Genomic DNA, 20,655 nt, shown 5'->3' on the forward strand with positions numbered 1-20,655 from the left:
TATCAACTCCACTTGTCCCCTAATCCAGCTTCAGGTCAGGATTGTGCTCTTTGGTGCCTGAAAACAGTAGAACCCCCACCACCACCATCACCATGCTTCAACCACTCCTGATTTTCCCTACAGTGAGCTTTTACACTGCCTGCCTTTAACGTGGGCATCTATACACAATTATTTGTGTGTCAAAAATGCCCTTGTGAGCATCTGCCTTGTGGCTCGTCTTTCAGGGCGGAGCTTGACCACTAACAGCTACACCCTTCCCATACCAAGTTAGTTTGTTCTCTCTGCTCTCAACACACATGGCACCTCTTGCTGCATTGTACTGCGGCTCTCTGTGGTATCTGTTCTAAACCATCAGTTCCTTGGGGACAACTTCTCTTGGCCAACTTCCCATCAGACATTTAATCAGTGGTTGTTTTTATTGGAATAGAAGGTCCATAGATTCTGTAGGATTCCTTTTTCCCCATCTTAAATAAATCAACTTTATCAGTCTTATTTCATCTCTGCAGCAACTGGTCCCTGATCTGAGGAAGCAGAGGGCTATCTGAATCGCTGTAGTTTTAGCTTAGAAGGATATATTTCTAGAAGATTATACAGACCATGAATTGACTATGGGAACTTTCCTGACTCTTTTTTTCTTTTTCTTTCTTTTTTTTTGGTTTTTTGAGACAGGGTTTCTCTGTATAGCCCTGCCTGTCCTGGAACTTACTCTGTAGACCAGGCTGGCCTTGAACTCAGAAATCCACCTGCCTCTGCCTCCCAAGTGCTGGGATTAAAGTCGTGCACCACCACGCCTGGCTGTTCCCTGACTCTTATTCAGGATCTCTTGAACAGTATTTTTATTAGTTGCCTCACGCACTGGTTTCTGAATACCACTTCAGCATTGGTAAGACTAGACAGAGGCACCCACACCGGTACCTTTGTTCTCACTTGATCTGTGTGCCTCTGTTCTGATGCAGTCAGCATTAGTTTTATTGTTCAGAAAGGGAAACTGAGGCTTGAGATCTTGCCTTGCTAGGGTTGATCACTATGGCTCCTGGCTGAAGCTCAAGGATGGGTCTGCAGAGGCTGTGTCATGACCGACTCACTGTGTCTGCTACTCTTCCCCAATGGTGTCCCCATGCTCCCCTCATTGCCCCCCTCTGTCCTTCAACCTCACCATCTCTGATACATGTTCACATGACATTATTACTCGCAGTGCACACTTTTAATCCAAATGTGTACACTTTATCCATTACAAATCTACTTTTGAGCAAAATGGCTGCATTTGTTGATTCCCCCATCTAGGATGGTCCTGTGGTGTGACCGACTCCTGATTCAGAGCTGAGTTGCTCGGGATGCTGATCACTGAGCATGTGTGGTAACTGAGTAAAGGAGAAAGGGTGTCCCTGAATTGAAATGTCTCACAGGTGTGAACCCATGAGTTTAGAGTGAAGGAATATGAAAAAAAAAAAAAAACTTCCTAGTCATATGTTGATTTAGTGTTGAGATAGTACATGGGATGTACCAAGTAATTAGAACGAATATTTTTATAATTTTACCTGTTTCACATTACTGCTTTTTATGTGCCAACTAGAACATGTAAACTGCATGAGAATCACATATGTGGCTTATATAATCTTTTACTGGTTCTTGCTGCTTTAGTTGATGGGGTTTTACACCTGTAGAACAAGCTTTCTGTCTTAGCTCCTCTAGTGAATCGACTTCATGCTTATCCTCCATGAAGTAATATATCTTTGTCTATAAAATGAAAACAAATATTTGCTTTCATGACCCAGTAATAACTGAGTAGACTTCATGACTAAATCCAGACCCTGCCTTGGGGACAAAAGCTTGAAAATATTACACTGGAGTTCACCCTGACAAGGGTTTCCACGCTGGCTGCATGACTTAAAAATGTTGGTTTTAGACAAATTTATTTGCTATTTCACATCTTGGTTTCTTCTTGGTTATGAAGGCTATGTCAAGGAGTTACAGGAGTTAAAGAACATATAAGGGATGTACTCATTCCTCCTGGGGCTTAGTGCAGACACCCAGTAAATACTAACTGTGGTGGTGTGAGTATGTTTGGCCCCCATAGATTCATGTGTTTAAATGCTTGGCCATAAGTAGTGGCGTTATTAGGAGGTGTGCCCTTCTTGGAGGAGGTGCGGCCTTCTTGGAGGAAGTGTGTCATTGTGTAAGCAGGCTTTGAAGTCTCCTATTCTCAGTCTCCACCCAGGGTGGACTCTAGCCTCTGCCTGTAGAAGACAGTCTCTCCTTGCTGCCTGGGGATCAAGATGTAGAACTCTCAGCTCTATGGTTCCACTTCTCTCTTGAGGTGCCGGGCAGGGAAGGAATGGGTAGGTCAGCAGGAATTTGCTTCCTCACTCACTGCCAGTGGTTGAGGGGTATCTTCTCTGAGGATTTCAGTGAAACAGCTTGTGTTCTTTATTCAGGGTTGACAAGAGATAAATCTTAGAGAGTGGGAAGGGGTTCCTCTTAGGGTGAATGTTCATTGGCTGAGACTTAAGGTACTGGGAATACCTCATTTGCATGGAGAGGCATTCCAGGAAGTTGAACCCATAAGTCCTTTGCCAAGGACTATGTAACATTCCTCAGGTAGAGGATGTGGGGGTCAGGCACCCCAGATAAGGTCAGGCAGAGAAGAGGAAGCCACACTGAAAAAAGGGGACTCTCCATTTTTCCACTGAGCTCAGAGAGCTGTCTAGTCATGGTAGATTGAAGCCTTAATAGCAGGGTTTCCCAACACAGCTCCTTTTCCAGGACCATGTCTGCCTGGAAGCTGCTATGCTTCCTTCCCATGGTGATAATGGACTAGAACTCTGAAACTGTAAGCCAGTGCCAACTAAATGTTTGCCTTTATAAGAGTTGCCTTAGTCATGGTGTCTCTTCACAGTGATGGAAACCCAAACTAAGATAGTAACTATAACCTAATGCCTCACAACCGGGCACATGCACCTGTGGAAACTCCCTGAGGCTAAATGGTCTACCCTGACTGGTTTTTATGTCTCTGTGGGAGTGTCTGTGATAGCCTCAATATATAACATTCTCTCTTGTCTGTGCCATGTGAATCGAAGTGTTCTGTGAGCAGCCATGAGATTATACTTTACCAAGAATTACACCAGGAAATTGAAATTAGGACCCGAGGAGATGCCTGCCCTCTGGGCTCACTGAAGGTTGTTCACAATAGCCATGGCATGGAAGCAAGCTTTGTGCATTAGCATATGAGTAGACAAAAAAGAAATCCGAATACATACCTACATACTTATACCTACAGTAGAATATTACTAAAGTACAGTTAAGTCCCACCATTTGCTGTAACACAGGTGGACCTAAAAGGCTATTATGCCACACAGAGAAAGAAAAGTACTATATGATTGGACTTGTATGAGAAACCTAAAATAGCCAAGCTCAAAGGATAGAAAAATAGAAGGGCAGCTTCCAGGGGCTTCAGGGAGGGAGGACAGAAGTCATGTGGTCTCAGTTACAGGGAGTCCTAGGGATCCGCCATAACTGTGCCCATAGCTGACTACATTGAATTATATGTTTAAAGTTTCTATAGAAGATGGAGCTCGGGAGCAGTCATAAGAATGAGCCAGAGTGCTGTGAATGGATCCCCAGTCACGTTTATTTGGTGACAGAGGTAGTAGCCCTTGGTGAGAGATTAGTTCTCATGAAGGGAGATCTAAACTGCATGTCTGTGTGGTACAAGGGCTGGAGAGAGTGGAGAGAATGCAGAAAGTGTTTCAAGAGGAAGAAGTATGGGTGGGGGAGATGGCCAGTGGGTAAAGTGCTGTGCAAGAGTCAGGCAGAGTTCAGAGCCCCTGAACTGATGTAAAAACAGGGCAGGCAAAGTGGTTGCCTGTAAAGTCAGCACTCAGGAGGCAGAGACAGATATCCCTGGGGCTACAACTAGACAACTGGTGAGCTCTGGGCTAAACGGAAAGACTCTGCCTCAAATGCATAGAGAAACTGAGGGAAACACTCTGGGACTCCACATGCATATATATCTGTACACACACACACACACACACACACACACACACACACACACACACACCTTTAAACAACAGAGAAGAGAAAAAAACATCTCTAAAATGTCTCAAAGAGAGCGAGAGAGGGAGAGGGAGAGGGAAAGGGAGAGGGAAAAGAAGAGGGACAGAGAGAAAGAGAGAAAGAGAGAGAGAGAAAGAGAATGATGATGATGATGAGTCTAATACATTTAGCCACATGGAAATTGCTGATGACCTTAGCAGTCTCTAGAGACTGAAGGCAGTGATCAGATAAGATATGAGGCAGGTACTTGAGGGCAAAAAGCAGAGGCACTGACTTCTCTTTAAAGAGTCTACAAAGGGAAGCAGCAGCAAAAAAAAAAAAAAAAAGGAAGTTGACTTGTGTCTGAGATGTGATGGAAAGAACTTGTATCCACAGAAAGGTTAAGGGGAAGGACTGAGGAGCATTGTGGGAAGGCATGGGGACGAGACACTGGAGTAGGTGGGAGAAGATGAGGCTCAGAGCATGTGTGTGTGTGGGGGGGAGTTAGCTTTTGACAGGGAGGACACCCTCTACTGAAGCAGGAGGAGGTATGTGTGTGTGGTGGTGGGGGGCAGTGTGTAGACCAGTGACTGCTGGAAGATGCAGGGTCTCTTGGTTCAGCTTTAGCTAAGCTTCATGGCATGTGTGTGTGTTGGGGGTGGGGCAGTGTGTAGACCAGTGACTGCTGGAAGATGCAGGGTCTCTTGGTTCAGCTTTAGCTAAGCTTCATGGCATGTGTGTGTGTGTATGGGGGGGGAGGCAGTGTGTAGACCTGTGACTGCTGGAAGATGCAGGGTCTCATGGTTCAGCTTTAGCTGAAACCATGAGCCAAGAGTGATGGCTAAGCTAAAAGGCTAAAGAGCCAAGCGTAGGATCACAGCCTCTTACCCATCTCAGCCAAACCACTGAGCATGACGTCATCTCCCTGACTCCCCTCCCTGTGGGTTGATGACTCTTAAGGGGGACACAGACTCAGGCCAGCTTAGCTAGTTTGGTGCTGGGATGGTTAGTTTAACTATTAATGTGCCACAACCTAGAATCACTCTGAGGGAGTAGGGACTTTTGGATGAAGATTCATCTAGGTTAGCACAGCCTGGGAACACGTGTATGGGAGATTGTTGATAGGTCTAGGAAGCCCCATTTCACCGTGGGTTCCTAGGCAGCAGGGTGTTGTATCGGGGGAGACAAAGCTGGAGGAGAGCAAGCAGGCAGCATGGATGCATTCGCTTCTGCTCTTGACTGCGGATGGAGAGTAAGCCACCTTGGCTTTCCTACTGGGATGGCCCATGACTTAGGACTGACACCCCAAGAACCATTTAATTCCTGATGTTGCTTCTGATCAGGGCATTTTTTATTACACTGAGAGGAATGCAGCTAGGACAAGGACCTTAGTGGGATGTTCTGGAGAAGGTCAACACTGGGAGGGGAGCTGTTGCCTTCAACTGGGAACCCGGGTTTCTTAGGAGAGTTGACTGTACACAATAGAAGAAGAAATACTGAATCAGGAAACTGGATTTGGGGTCAGTGTCCTTCTTGTAGACTGCAGTAAGGCTGAGAGCAAACCTTTCACCTTTGTGATCTATTTCCCAGCCTGGACACGAGTGAAATGCCTTCTAATGTCCTGAGGCTTTGGGGTGAGGACTCTGTGTGTCACTGTTGCACGAGGTGTCTAGAGCAGGGTGTGACGTGCACACGCAGAGCTGGCAGCCTGCCCACCCACACTTCCTCTGCTTCCTCAGCCCTGCTGTGAGGTTGGGTGAGTCATTTTCCCCTCCATTGCACAGAGCCTCTGCCTCCCCATCCCTACCACTCTCATAGGCAGACTGTGGGGGTTTGAAAATGCAGCAGAGGAGTCTGGGATGAACAGCACTGGAGAAATGTGACTGATGGGGCCCGTCTGGCTTTCTGAGCACTGTTTTCTTCTGGAGGGGGGCTCTCCCAGCTCTGTCCATGCAGGGCCATTGAGAGCACCTAGGCTGGGAACCTGCCTTGCTTGGGTGTCCTATGGAGGAGGATGGGGAGAGCGTGAGCTAGTGGTACTATACTAGGAGAAATGGCAGCTGCTTTAGGGGACCTCAGCCTGGCTGAGGGAGTCACCGGACCAAGCCTGTGAAGAATACCGAGCACGGAACCAGGACATGCACATAGATACAAGCCTACCCTTAGGGAGTGGGCTGGGTAGTTTCATGTCAATTTGACACAAGCTATAGTCATCTGAGAGGAGGGAAACCTCTCAATGGAGAGACTGTCTTTATAACATCCAGCTGTAAGTAGGTATGTAGGACATTGTTCTCTTAATTAGTAATTAATGAGGGAGGGCCCAGCCCATTGTGAGTGGTGCCATCCCTGGGATGGTGGCCCTGGGTTCTATAAGAAAGCAGGCTGAGCAAGCCATGAAGAGCAAGCCAGTAAGCAGCACTCCTCCACGGCCTCTGAGCCAGCTCCTGCCTTCAGGTTCCTATCCCAACTTCCTTTGATGATGAACAGTGATATGGAAGTGTAAGCCAAATAAAGCGTTTCCTCCCCAAGTTGCTTTGGTCATGGCGTTTCATCACAGCACTAGACACTGTAACTGGGATAGGAAGAAAGACCACTAGCTCTCTGTCTCCTTAAACTTGACTTGTGCAGACTGACCACCTGTCCATGCTGCTGAGGGCAGAGAAGTTGGTAGGAGTGCTGTGTGATGGTTCCAGGACTTGAAGACCAGCTCTTTCTCGATGAGCATCCTGTTCTTCCACACTAGGCCAAGCTTGTGAAAGCACTGAGTGTGGAACCGGTTCATACGCTTAGAGCTAGACAGGGTCTACATGCCTGCTCTAACTCTGAGCCCAGAAGATCTGGCCCTTTGGAGGATAGCAACCCTTTTCTCTGTCTCTGTCTCTTGTCTCTGTCTCTCTCACTCTGTGTGTGTGTGTGTGTGTGTGTGTGTGTGTGTGTGTGTGTAGGTCAAAGGTCAACCTCAATTGTCATTCCTAAAGTACTGTCCCTTTTATTCCTGATAGGCTCTCATTAACTTGGCTCTGAGCAGGCGAGGCTGGCTGGGCAGCAAGCTTCAGAGATCACCTTGTCTTTCATTCTTCAGTGTTGAGATTACATGCATGGGGTACTGGGTTTGATTTCTCTGTGAGGGTTTTGGACTCCGAATTTAGGTCCTCATGCTTGTACAGGAGGCACATTGTAGACTTACTTATCTTCCCAGCTCCTCTAAGCCCCAAAGACAGATAATGACCTACTGAAGGACCTGGATGAGGTGAGGCTTCAATGGATCAAAGCTGTTACCAGACCTTCCTGCTGGGAATCCATTGCCATGTTCACCTCCTGGGGAGGAAGGTGGTGGATCTCATGGGAATCTCCTCCGATCAATATGAATAATCAGTCACTTGTCGCTATAGTTACTATAAATGGTGATTGTAGCCAGATAGCTTACTGGATGCAAAATGGTCTCTTGGTCAGGAAATTTTCTTAAGGGTATTGATTTTTTGTAAATAAAGTGCTTGCTCTGCAGAATTCCATGTTATTTCTGTTTTTCACAATGTCATGATGATGCTAAGAGTTCACAGCAGAGTGACATATGCAAAATCCTAAGTCAGACTCTTGGATCTGTCTCAAGCAGTCTTTCATAGCTTTCTCCACAGGCTTGTAAAGAGAATGCTTTTGCTCAGCAGTTAAGTGCTGGCCCTAGTTGCCAGCTCATGTTCTAGCCATGGGAGGGAGAGATGGGAGCCCTGGAGCAGGGGACTGCTGAGACTAGTTGTAGTTATGACCTTTGGCTGTCACTAGAGACCCTGCCTCAGTGAGTATGGTGAAAGGGTGAGCAAAGTTGATTCCTGATATCAACTTTGGGTCTACACAACTACATTCATGTACCCCCACTTGTGTGATCTACACACATGCAAAAATGTGCACACATATGTGAAAATCATAACATGAAAAATGGGCAAAAAAAAAAAAAATTCCTAGCATCCAAATCTACTTCTAGAATGCTGGTCTCTGTGGTGAACACCATGTAAGAGCTGAATCTAGAATGCTGGTCTCTGTGGTGAACACCGTGTAAGAGCTAAATCTAGAATGCTGGTCTCTGTGGTGAACACTGTGTAAGAGCTGAATCTAGAATGCTGGTCTCTGTGGTGAACACTGTGTAAGAGCTGAATCTTGGAGATGCACACAGTTCTCCATCCACCTCCCACTTACCTTAGTGCCTCCCTCGGATCCTCTTGAGTACTCCTGTAAGGATAGCTGCAGGAGGAGGAGATAGCTGCAGTGATCAGCCTAGCACTGTGGGGTGATGGCAAGGTACCATTAGTGCCCTGGGAGGACTCAGGATAGAAGACCCCACTTAGAAATAATTGTGGATCTTATCAGACTGTCACAAGCATGGCCACTTCTCTCAGAAGGGACTTTTTCTTCCTGAGGGTTTGCTACCCAGAACTAAGGAGCTGTAGGTGGCTTCGGTTTGCAAGCAGAATGTAGCGGAGTTTTTAGAGTTCTGGCTGAGTAGTCTATCACCCAGACTGTGTCTTGAAAAGAAGAACAAACCCTAAAACCTCATCTCCCTTTCCACCTGCCTTTCCCTTAGCTTGGTTCACGGGACTCTTTCTCCATAGCACTCATAATTCACCTACATTTGGTTGATATTTAAAACTAAACTTGTTTGAGATAACTAAATATTCATAGACAGTTCTAAGTAACAGAGCTGAATGATCCCACATACCCACCTCCTTCTCCTCACACCCTTCTTCAGCCTTGGCAGACATTTATTGTGATATTTTTATTACTGTGTTATCTCAAGTAAGTTATATAAATGGAGTCATAAGCATGTAGTAAGGACTGGGTGGTGGCACAGTCCATAAAGCGCCTGCCTCACAAGAGTGAAGATGTGGACTTGACTCCAAAACACGTGAAAATGTTTGTATGCATTTACAATCCCAGCACTAGGAAGGGCAGATTGCAGATCCTCAGGCTGGCCACTAGCTTGGACTATTTGGCTAGTTCAAGGCCAGTGAAGGGATCCTATCTGAAAATAAACATACATACACACACACACACACACACACACACACACACACACACACACACACACCCCTCCCCCTGCACATCGCATACATATGCACACACATGCACACACATGGGTACACACTCAACTGCACACACACATAAGCATGTACACCTGCACATATGCATGCACACACCCACACATATAGATGCATACCCAAATGCACACTAAAGTTATGTAATATAAATCACAAACCTGAAAGATTTTTTTGTTTTTTGGGGTTTTTTTTTTTTTGTTTGCACATCACATATACATGCACACACACACACACACACACACGGGCACACACTCAACTGCACACACACACATTAGCATGTACACATGCACATATGCATGCACATACCCCCACACATATAGATGTATACACAAATGCACACTAAAGGTATGTTACATAAATCACAAACCTGAAAGGTTTTTTTGTTTTTTTGAGACAGGGTTTCTCTGCATAGTCCTGGCTGTCCTGGAACTTACTCTGTAGACCAGGCTGGCCTCATACTCAGAAATCCGCCTGCCTCTGCCTCCCAAGTGCTGGGATTAAAGGTGTGCGCCACCACTGCCTGGCGAAAGGTTGATACTTTGAGAGTCAAGCAGGTAATGTCTGTAACTCTATTGTACATGTTTAGGGTGCTGATTTGAGTTTTCTGGTATAGATGCGATATGGTTTGCTTAACCCTGCGTCCATTGAATGCAGTATCTGAAGTACTGTTGATGTTTTCTCTATGGTGAGTAAAGTGTCTGTGAATGCTTTCACATAGGTTTTCATATGAGCATGTTTTGGACTTAGAGCTCAGCCATATGGCTCCACTTTCTGAGCGCCGTAAGCTGCCGCACTCTTCTGGGATGGCCGCTCCATTTTACCTTCCTACGGATGGTGTGGCCATTTCCTTCTCACTGGCATTTTGCACCCAGCACGGCTTCATATCAGATATTTTGACAGGTGTGCAGGAATGTCTCCTTGTGGTTTCTGTGTTTTCCTAATGGCTAATATGCTCATTTGCTCTCTGTAAATCCACGCCAGCCATGCCTTTAACATGGTTTCTGACTGGATTGCTTTTCTCTTACTGAATTTGAGATTGGCACACTGTAGATCATGTGCTCTGCATGCTAGCTCTTTGTTGATGCTGCTTTGCAGGTGTCTCTTCCGACCATGCCTGTCTTTCCATCTTTGTAAAGCCCAGTGTATCTGTTCTTCATTTAACAGTCATGGCTTTGCCATGAATCCAAGATCCTAAAGATTTTCTCAGACATTTTCTCCTGAAATGCGGTTTTACATTCGCCCTGCATCCAGTGAGTTCATTTTTAGATAAGGTGTTAAGCGCAGCTAAAGGTTTGTTTTTTGGCCTGTGAGAGTTCACATGCCCCAGTGGTGTGAAAGTCACTTGGGCCTATTTGTGTGAGCCTATCCCATCCTCTGATGTGTTCTCTTTCCTGTGTCCAGTCTCCTTTGACAGCCCAGACTTAATTATGCTAGCTGTAGTTGTCTTGAAGTCAGCTATACCAGGCCCCCCACTTTCTTCTTTAGGGAGGTATAATTGATATTCAAGTAACGTCTCCCCCTCCCCCAAGAGGAGATAAACAAAACCAAGAAACCCACATGTGTTTAATGTATATAATTTGGCAAGTGTCAGCTACTTTACTCTTATTAAAAATTGCTTCAGCCATTCTAATTCTTTTTCCCTTCCACATAATTTTAGGGAGTTTTTTGAGCATCTGTGTCTAGAAAGATTCTTGCTAGCATTTTGATAGGAACTGTGCTAAACTTAGATGTCCATTTGGGGGAAATGGATATGTTTGGTGTGTTGGGTCTTCCAAGTTCCAAGGAAGAGCGGCATCTCCACATTTCTTGGCTCTATTTCATCAACATGTTGTTGTTTTCAACATTTGAGTGCGACACGCTTTTCTATATTTACACCTATGTGGTTTTCAGCAGTTATAAATGGTAGTGTAACATTTTGGTGTTCGTGTCTATGGTAAAGGGATGTGGTGGCTTTTGTACGTCTCTCTTGCCTTGTTGAATAAGCTAACTGCCCTGTGCATTCTGGAGGTTTCTCTGTAGATTCTCAGAGAACTTCTACAGACACCAGCCACTGTGGTCTTTGCAACCAGGGCAGTTGTATGACTTCCTCTATAACCTGGACACCTGTTCTTTCCTGTTTTGCTTCACTGTGTGGTGAGGCAGTGCTGAGTGAGAGTATGAGAGCCCATGCCTTACCTTTTCTCATCTTAATGGGAAAGCACTTGGGTTTTCACGATAAAGTGAAAGGTTAGCTGTAGGTCACAGGGCCTGTGCCCCAACTCCCGTCCCCACCCCTTTTCCCATTTTTCCTCTCTATCCCTCCTTTTCTTCTGTTCCTTTGTAAAATTTAAAAAAGTTCCCCATATTCTTATTTCCAAGTTTTTTTTTAAGTATCATAAATGGGTATGGAACTTTATCAATCACCAATCTTTCAAATATTGAATTAGCTTACACTTCTGAAATATGCTGCTATAGTGATTCATTTTTTGAATACTGCTAAATGCTGTCTGCTGCCAGCTGTTAAAAACTTTTGTATATATGCTTATGAGGAGTATTTGTAGTCTTCTGAGCTGTCTTTGGCTTGGGAGTCAAGGTAGCACTGATTTCACAGAAAGAATTGAGAACTTTCCCTTCTGCTGGTATTTTCTGTAAGAAATTGTGCAAAGTTGCTGTGCCTTTGATTTTACATTTAGAAATGTTATTCACTAAAACCTCCTGGGTCTGAAGAGATCTGCTTTGGGAATTTAACCCTTGGTTTTATCTGCTTTGGGAAATTGAGTAGTAAGAATGCAGTCCCTTGGTTTTGGGCTGGGAGTTGCCACACTGTATGTCTACTGTCGATCCATTTGCTGAAGCTTCTAGGTACCGAGTTGTCATTGCTGTCCCTTGCTGTGTTTTCTGGTCTCTGGTGTTCCCAAGGGTGACGCTGACTTGTTCATCCTTGGTCATTTGTTTTTCTTTGACAGTTTATGCCACTTTTACTTTATGTTTTGCTGCTGAGAATTGAACCCAGGGCCTTGATCACTGAGACAAACCAACCCCCCAGCCTCGGTGTTATTTCTAATGTTTAAAAATCCACTGGCTGTCCTCTCTCCTTTTGCTTCGGCTCCTATTGACTCTGCTGCTTATCATTCATTTTGCTTGCTTTGCTCTAGTTCTTGACAGAGGTTCTAAAGGCGAGAGATTGGATCCTTGGCCCGGACTCCCGTTTTGTCTCTGCATGCCTCTCTTTTATTTCTGCCCCAGTCTCACCCCACTGGTCCTGATGTGTTGAGTTTTCATTCCCATTGAATTCAGTGTATTTTAAATTGTCTTTTGATAAGCTCTTTTGGGCCCATGAATTATTGAAGAATGCACTGTTTAGGTTTCAAGTGTTGGGGTATTGCTGACTTTCCAGTGTGTGTGTGTGTGGGGGGGGGGGGTATAGGACAGACGCTGTGAGGTTTTCTGTTAAGTGTTTGCGGCTGTCTGATGGACGAGCATGAGGCTCTCTCCATAAGGCTCTGTGTAATACTGTGTACTCTGCTGCTGTGGGAAGAGAATTCTAGCAGTATAAAGCCCCACTGCTTCTTGGTATCATCAAATTCTATGTCCTTGTGAATCGTTTCACTCACTCTTCCCCTCCCTCCTTCCTCACGGTAAGGATGGAGCCCAAGGTCTCATGGAAACTCTCTACTGCTAAGCTACACCTTGCACCATTTTTGCTAATTTTCTGCCTAGTGCTCTATCCTTCGTTTGTGGATGAGTTTCCCTCTTCTTTTCCATACGTTTTTGCTTTGTGCAATCTGTAATTCTTTTCAGTGCATTCATATGAGGGTCGCCCTGTCTTCCTGGTGGCTTGATCCTCTGTAGCACTGCCCCTTTCTCTCTGAGTTGCAGTGGCCATGTCTGTCACAGATCAGGAACTGCAGGATGATTCCAGTTGTGTCTTATCCTCGTTAGTTACTTGTTTCTCCAGGCCCCCCCCCCTCCCGAGCCTCTGCTGATGAGGGCACCCGCTGGACTTTTCTTTCTTTCTTTATAGCGGTTACTGGATTGGGGTTGAGGGAGGCCCAGACTGGCCGGCCTGTGGCAAAAGATGAGCCAGATGGAAGCTTCAGACCCCAATCCAGTTTCATTTCTTCGCCAACGCGTTGTCTACCTGACTAGGACCCTGGTCCCCCCACCCACCCCACCCCCCTGCGGGTTGAGGGAGGCCCAGACTGGCCAGCCCGTGGCAGGTGTCGCCCAAACAGTGAACCCCCCACGGAACAAGGGGTCCTTGAAGAAACCCAGCCGGTGGCAATCTTTGCCTCTGCTCTTTCAGTGCCAGGATGTCCCATGTTTCTGTTTACTTTCCAGCTTGTCTAAGAAATCTCGTGTTTGATGCTTCTGATGTCTGTGTCATTTCTGGGGCAGGTGTCTACTGATTAACTACATTTCACCTGGTGTGCTATTCCTGTGGTTCTTTGTATAATGAATGGCATTTGTGAACCTGGACAGTTTGGATATTGAGTTAGATCTCTCTTAGAAAGCTTTAGTTTGGGGCGGTGCTTTCTTGTAACACACGGCAGGGGACAGGGCAGGTATCTCCCAGTTTTAGTCCACCCTGGGTCAAAGAACACGTTGTCACTCTGTCTCTAGTGACACTGAGGGAGGCACTCTGTAGCCCAGTCTAGCCTTAAACTTGCAGTGATCCTCCTGCCTCGACCGTCTGGCACCAGGAGTATGTGCCTCTGTGCCTGGCAGGGTGCTCCTCCCTGTGTGGAGACAGGAGTGACTCCTCTTCCCGACCACGAGTGGGTCCCCCCACCCTGGACTCTTCTTATATTGTTACTACTCTGGATTGTGGGTAGGGGTGACCTCCTACTGCTGGGGTATGGTGGGATCTCAGGCTCCTCCCCCTGCTTGATTCACCCCTGCAGGAAGAGAGGGTGGCTCTTTCCTTGCAAGTTTGGGAAGGTGAAAACAGGCTTCCAGGAGTAACTTTGCCACTCCCAGTAGGTACAGGGCACAATAATCTCTGTAGCCCCTGGTTCCGTCAGCACAGTCATTGTCTAAGGGTTTTCTGTTTTGGGGAGCCGCATGGTGCCCCGACCTTTGGCTGGAGAAAATGGGTTGTGTGTGAAGAGAGGTATTGTCTGTGTGCCTCTAGGCTACTTACCTCTTCTATTGAAAGACTGGGCACACCTGAGGAGCCAAGTCAAGGGAGCACCTGCTGTGTCTTTATTCCTACTTCCTCTTTTCAGCTTTCTATTTAGTTTTATCTGTTTTGTTCTTTGAGCCCAAGCACCCCTTTTTGGTGGGAGGGGGCAGGGTCTCACCTCTCAGGTTGGCTTCAAACTTACTGTGTAGCCAAGGTGATTTTTCTGTCTTCCTCTCTCATTCTCCAGTGTTGGGGTTTGTGGGCCGGCATAACTATACCTGGCTTATGGAATGCTGGGGTCAAACCCAGGGCTCGGTCCATGCCAGGGGAGCACTCTTCTGATTCAGGGGAGCACTCCTCTGACTTAGCCATACCTCAGCCCCTATGCTTCCTTAATTGCTCTGATGAGAAGTCCTTTTCCCAGGAAGAGAGATTCTGAGCACAGATGGAGTCTGGACTCCCTGCCCACCTTTTTCAGGAGGAGAGATCAAGTGATCCTTCAGCACAGCACAGAGTAATCCTCAATGTGTATATGAGACTGAGCTCCCAGCAAGGAGGCCCCGTGTTCTTTCTCCATTGCCAGATGCCCAGGACCTATAGCACATTGTTCCTGGCACAGAACAATAAATGTATAAATATTGATGGAATAAACTTGCTTAATTCTCTTGCTCGGCTTCTCACATGTCACATATAAAACCGGCTAGAGGAAAACAAGTAAGTAAGGTTGTGCTTAGAAATGAGCAAGACAATGAACGCGTCTGAGTATTTAGCACACTGCTCAGCTTGCAGTCAGCCAGACAACAGCCTGCTATCATGCTACGGCATGAACACTTCCGTTATCACATTCGTATGAATTCCCCCGTTCTCCTTCAGCATCTGCTATTGTAGCTAATGATCTGGTTCAAAGTGTTGTGAGCATTTGCCATTGGCAGATCCAGGCTGGTGAGATGCTTCTGTTAAATCCTAACTCTGTCTCTCTTGGTGTTTTTCTGGACAGGTCCTGCAGCTGGGTTCAGACATCCTTCCGCAGTACAAGCAAGAGGCGCCAAAGACACCCCCTCACATCATCCTACACTACTGTGTCTTTAAGACCACATGGGATTGGATCATCTTGATCCTGACCTTCTACACAGCCATCCTGGTCCCTTACAACGTCTCCTTTAAAACCAGGCAGAATAATGTGGCCTGGCTGGTGGTGGACAGCATCGTGGATGTCATCTTTTTGGTGGACATTGTTTTGAATTTTCACACCACCTTTGTCGGGCCAGCGGGGGAAGTGATCTCTGACCCCAAACTTATCCGCATGAACTACCTGAAGACGTGGTTCGTGATCGACCTTCTGTCCTGTTTGCCGTATGACGTCATCAACGCTTTTGAGAACGTGGATGAGGTTAGTGCCTTTATGGGTGATCCAGGGAAGATTGGTTTTGCTGATCAGATCCCACCACCACTGGAGGGGAGAGAGAGTCAGGTACATCCCTCAAATCTTGGACCTTGTTGTCATGTCTTTAAAGCTGAATGAAATGCGGGTGGTCAGCACAAGAGTCACCAAGCGGGTGGGAGACAGCATGAGCCATGGCCACAGCAGAGGGAGCATGCACCATGGGTACCCTGCCTGCTGTTCCTGTCCTCTGGAGGTCCAGAGGCCCTGCATGTCAGTGAGCGGGTGTGGAAGAGACCAAGGGCTCACTCTTCCACGTGGAGTGCAGCTGCTGGCTCAGGGAAGCTGCTGGCTCATGCATGGCCACTGCACCAGGGAGACTTCCCTTGGCACTTGACTGCTGGATGTGTACCTGTTGGGTATTCCCATGATGGGTCTTTTCTTTATCTGGCTGTTCCACAGGCTGTAATGGATGGTAACTGAGGTTATTTCTGTTTTCTGGGGAAATGTTGGCACCGAGTTGTCTCTTTGCTACTGTTGGTTTTGGAGGTAATTGTTTGCTGGGCTACTCTTGATATGCGGTGCTGGGGTTGTATGGGTTCTCAGCTTTGTAAATACTTTGTAACCATGTTGGGATTGGGCCATGCTCATGTAGCCAACAGCAGGTGCCTGAGACAGTTGTGGCAGGAAGGGCCCCCCTGGACTGGTAAGGAGCCAATGTATCCTTTCAAAAAAGCAAGGATGCCAAGTCATTGCAAGAAGCAGTGTAGATTCTTACTGGATGAAGCTTGGAGGGACGTTTTCCTCCATTCCGGATTAAGATAAAACAGCTTGCTTGATAAGCCTCCAGCTTGTTCAGCACTGGGACCTCATCGTCTCAGATTACAGAAGGTCAGGAGGATTAGCCGTGGGCATCTAGGCAGCCATCTGGAGGCATTGCACATCCTCTGGGGGTAAAGATAGCTATAGAAGGAAGAATCTATTCCCATCCAAGGTAGGAAGCACTGACTGAGGGCATCGCCATGCCTCTGCCTTCAGACCAGCTCAGTAGTAGCTGAGGGCATCAGCTGCTTCCCCTGGGGAAACCAAACAGCCATGTTGCTCTCCAGCTGAGGGGTAGCTTTCCTTCTGAGTGCCGCCAAGATCAGTGTGGGGGGCAGAACATAAATGAATACCCACTCCAGATCCAGAATGGCCCCTGTTGTGTCTGTTTTAAAATATTTTTGAGACAGTGCCTTGTGTAGAAGCCTAGAACTTGTTACGTAGCTGGCTTTAAACTTGTAATCCTCCTGCCTCAGTCTCCTCAGTGCTGATATTACAGGGGTGTGCAAGCAGGACCAATTGTTAATATAATGTAAAATTGCAAGGGCTAATTCCTGGATGCCTTTGGTTAATTTTGCAAGATTAACTGAGTCTGGACAGACCATCTACATGCAGAGGACAGAATCCCCTCTGGAGACGATGTTGGCATTCTTCAATGTGAATTGCAGAATATATTGGGAGGTGTTTGTCTCTCAAGAAAATTGTGCTATTGTCTTATATAATTCAAAGATATAATTGTAATCTAAAAGAGATTTCATATATACATGGGAAGTTAAATTTTATACTAAAATAAACAGGTAATCAAACACTTGAGGGACTGTGAGAGAGCTCAGTGAATAAATGCTCATGGGAGCAAGAGGACCTGAATTCAGTCAATAGCATATAGGTATAATTGTGCATGCCCATAGTTCTATTGCTGGGAGTGCAGGGACAAGTGAATGCCAGGAGCTCGCTGGCCAGCCAGCCTAACTGGAACTGAGTTTCAGTTTCAGTGAGAGACCCTGTTCAGAGAATAAGGTGGAGGCTGATAGAAGAAGAGCCAAATGTCTTTCTCTGGCTTCTGTATATCATGCACAACTATGTATGTTCACACACACACACATGTACACACCATGCATATACCATACATACATGTACATACATATACATGTTGTGGCCCAGGAGTTGCCTCATAAACCACATGAACACCAATCTCAGTCAGACAGGGATAGTTTATTGAGCATACATACACCTCAGGACTGATCAATCAGGGCCATGATTCAGGCTCGGGAGCTGAACCATGACATTAAGTTAAGATCCTACAGGGTTTTTAAGCCTAAAATCCACAAACATCTGTGGCAAGTACACAAATGTACAAATGAACATAATTCAACCAATCAGGATTTAGGGATGGCAGATTTTCCTTAGGAACATGTCTTTGTTGTACATTTATCCTGCGCCCATTGGTTGGGGTGGCAGGGGACTTGGCTTGTCTAATATTCATATCCTAACTTGTCCACCAGGATGGGACTTGTCTAACGTTCATATCTTAACTTGCTAACCAGGATGAGACTTGCTTTGTCTTCCTCTCTGCCAAGTAGCATGTCAGTTCCTAGGGAGGTCTTGAGAACTTAAGTGTGACTTGACCCCTACTCAAAATGGAAGTCTTATTCCAAATAGTTGGTTTTTTTTTTATATTGGTGTAGGTATCTCTTATGTTAGTGTACATCCCAGGGTTAGCTTACCAAGGCAAATACCATAAAATCTTCTTTGTTTGTTTGTTTGTTGTTTTGTTTTGTTTTTTTCTGAGACAGGGTTTTCCTTGTATAGCCCTGGCTGTCCTGGAACTCACTCTGTAGACCAGGCTGGCCTCTAACTCAGAAATCCGACTGTCTCTGCCTCCGAAGTGCTGGGATTAAAGGCGTGCACCACCACTGCCTGGCTCCATAAAATCTTATACACAGGTTCATATTGGGAGGTGTCTATCGCTCAAAAAAGTTATGCTATTGACTTATATAATTCAAATATATTATTGTAGTCTAAAAGAGATTTCATATGCATATGGGTGGTTGGTTTGGGTCCATGTTTATTGTGGGTAACTGTGCAAAATAGTTCTTCTGACTTCTATTGTGATTGGTTTCCAAGGGCACAGAACATAACAAAATATGTAATCAACTTGGCCATGAGAAAGTTTCCTAGTAACAGCATAGGAGAAAATTTCCTTATAATATTAGTAGCAGCATAAAATGTCAGGCTAGCCAGGTAACAGTTATCTAGTCTTTGCATTCTGCCTATGTTTTAACATTCCATCTAGGCCTTAATATTTTAGCTAGACCTTAACACACAATACATATATAATACATACATGTACACATACACACATATACAAACATATACATACATATATACATATACATACATATATACATATACGTGCGTGCACATACATACACACACTCATACAGCCACATAGGTTTGTAAAATAAGCTGTGGGCTATGTATGACAGTGGCATTGGAGTTTTGCAGCTAAACAAGGCAGTTCTTCAGTTTCCATGGGTTCACATTAGTGTCTGACAGTGTGGCTAACATGTATGAGAGACTGGCTCCACGACCTAGAGGCTGACAGGACAGAAAACTTGTTCTCCAGCACTGTGTGTGCTGGGTTGGGAAGCCATCAGTTTTGAGCACCGTAGAGACAGCCTCTGACTTCCAGGTTTGTGGGATGGATTGGTTTAGGAAAGGTGTCTGTTATCAGTGGGTGCCACCTCATGATCATAGGTAGCAGTTCCTGCATTAAGGGATTCAGGCCGGACAAATTTTAAACCTTTGGATGACTGTGCCTTTCACACCAATCGTGATTTGTTGGGAGACGTGTGAGGGAGCTAGAGATGGGGTCCCTGGTCCTCCTGGGGTCACAGCTGCAGCTCTGTTCATGTTACTCTGAGCCCCCTGCCAGCTCCAACCTCAGACCTACTGGGCTCTAAGTCTGTTCTGCATTGCTCTCACCTACAGAAGCTCTTTGTTAAAACAAGAGGCCTTTGCCCTTTGCCCTGAAGTGCTATAAGAGGAAGTGATGTGGGTGAGGTGTTTAGCAAAGGGTAAAAGGAGGTCACTGGAGGTTAGAGATAGATAGGCCCTTCTGAGCTCACTGGAAAGAAAGTGACACGGGGCAGGGGTTGGGGGAGGCTCCTGCCTTTCACATGGCCCCAGTCACCTGCTCACCTCTTGGGCCCCTTCTGCCCCGGCTTCATCTTTCCAGTGACAGATTTGGTAAAACAGGAGCACACCACAGGGAAGTGAATCGACCCGACTAGAAGTTGCTCATGTGTGCTTATCCCTTTGGCTTGTGAAACATGGAGGAGAATCTGGGCATTGGGTATGGTGGTGTGGAGGACACAGCCGTGGTGTTGATCTGATGTCCAATGAGGGGCAGATCCACCGATCCCTGAGGGTACCCTTTTGTGAAAAGCTACTGTTAAGTTAATGGAGTGGAGGGCCAGGGCAGAGGCAGGTAGAGGTGGGGAGGCCATGAGGTGTGTCCCCCTACTTTTCCCAAAAGTTAGTCTAGGGGAAAGTATAGCAAAGTCCCTTTATGAATGTCTTAGTTAGGGTTTTACTACTGAGAAGAGACACCATGACCAAGGCAAGCTGGCTTACAGGTTCAGAGGTTCAGTCCATTATCATCAAGGTAGAAGTATAGCAGCATCCAGGCAGGCATGGTGCAGGAGGAGCTGAGAGTTCTGCATCTTCATTGGAAGGCAAACAGAAGACTGGTTCCCAAGTGGTGGAGGGTCTCCAACCCTACCCCCAGAGTGATGCACTTCCTCCAACAGGGCCATACCTACTCCAACAAGGCCATACCTCCTAATAGGCCACTCCCTAGGCCAAACATTCAAACCACCACCACCAAAATGACGAAGTGGTCTGATTAATGGCTTAGTGACTCATACTCCATACCTGTTCTTGCCTTACCATTGGCTGAGGCTGTAGCATTGCTGATCTAAGTCTGCAATTCCCTCTGGTCTAGATTCCTATTCTGGGGGAGTTTAGGAAGAACAAAAAAAATACTCACTCATTTGTCATAAAAATGTACATGGAGTTTAATTAACTGTTCTGGTGTCTTCGCAGTTACACCAGTGGGCTGTGTGCCAGTGGAGACCACCAAAGAAGAAGGGACAAGACCATAGTGATGTTGCTGTGTGTGTGTGTGTGTGTGTGTGTGTGTGTATGTGTGTGTGTGTGTG

At 46.1% G+C, this 20,655-nt stretch overlaps 1 protein-coding gene across 1 annotated transcript in view; it reads left to right on the forward strand.

The window, feature by feature from the left end:
* Window positions 1-20,655, forward strand: part of Kcnh1 (potassium voltage-gated channel subfamily H member 1) — a 315,715-nt gene that overhangs the window by 67,742 nt on the left and 227,318 nt on the right. The window contains exon 6 of the mRNA XM_031339334.1: window positions 15,227-15,619. Within this exon, the coding sequence (XP_031195194.1) occupies window positions 15,227-15,619 (393 nt within the window). The remainder of the gene's footprint in view (window positions 1-15,226; window positions 15,620-20,655) is intronic.

This window comes from Mastomys coucha, unplaced genomic scaffold (genome assembly GCF_008632895.1).
Source record: "Mastomys coucha isolate ucsf_1 unplaced genomic scaffold, UCSF_Mcou_1 pScaffold1, whole genome shotgun sequence".
Taxonomy (NCBI): Eukaryota; Metazoa; Chordata; class Mammalia; order Rodentia; family Muridae; genus Mastomys; species Mastomys coucha.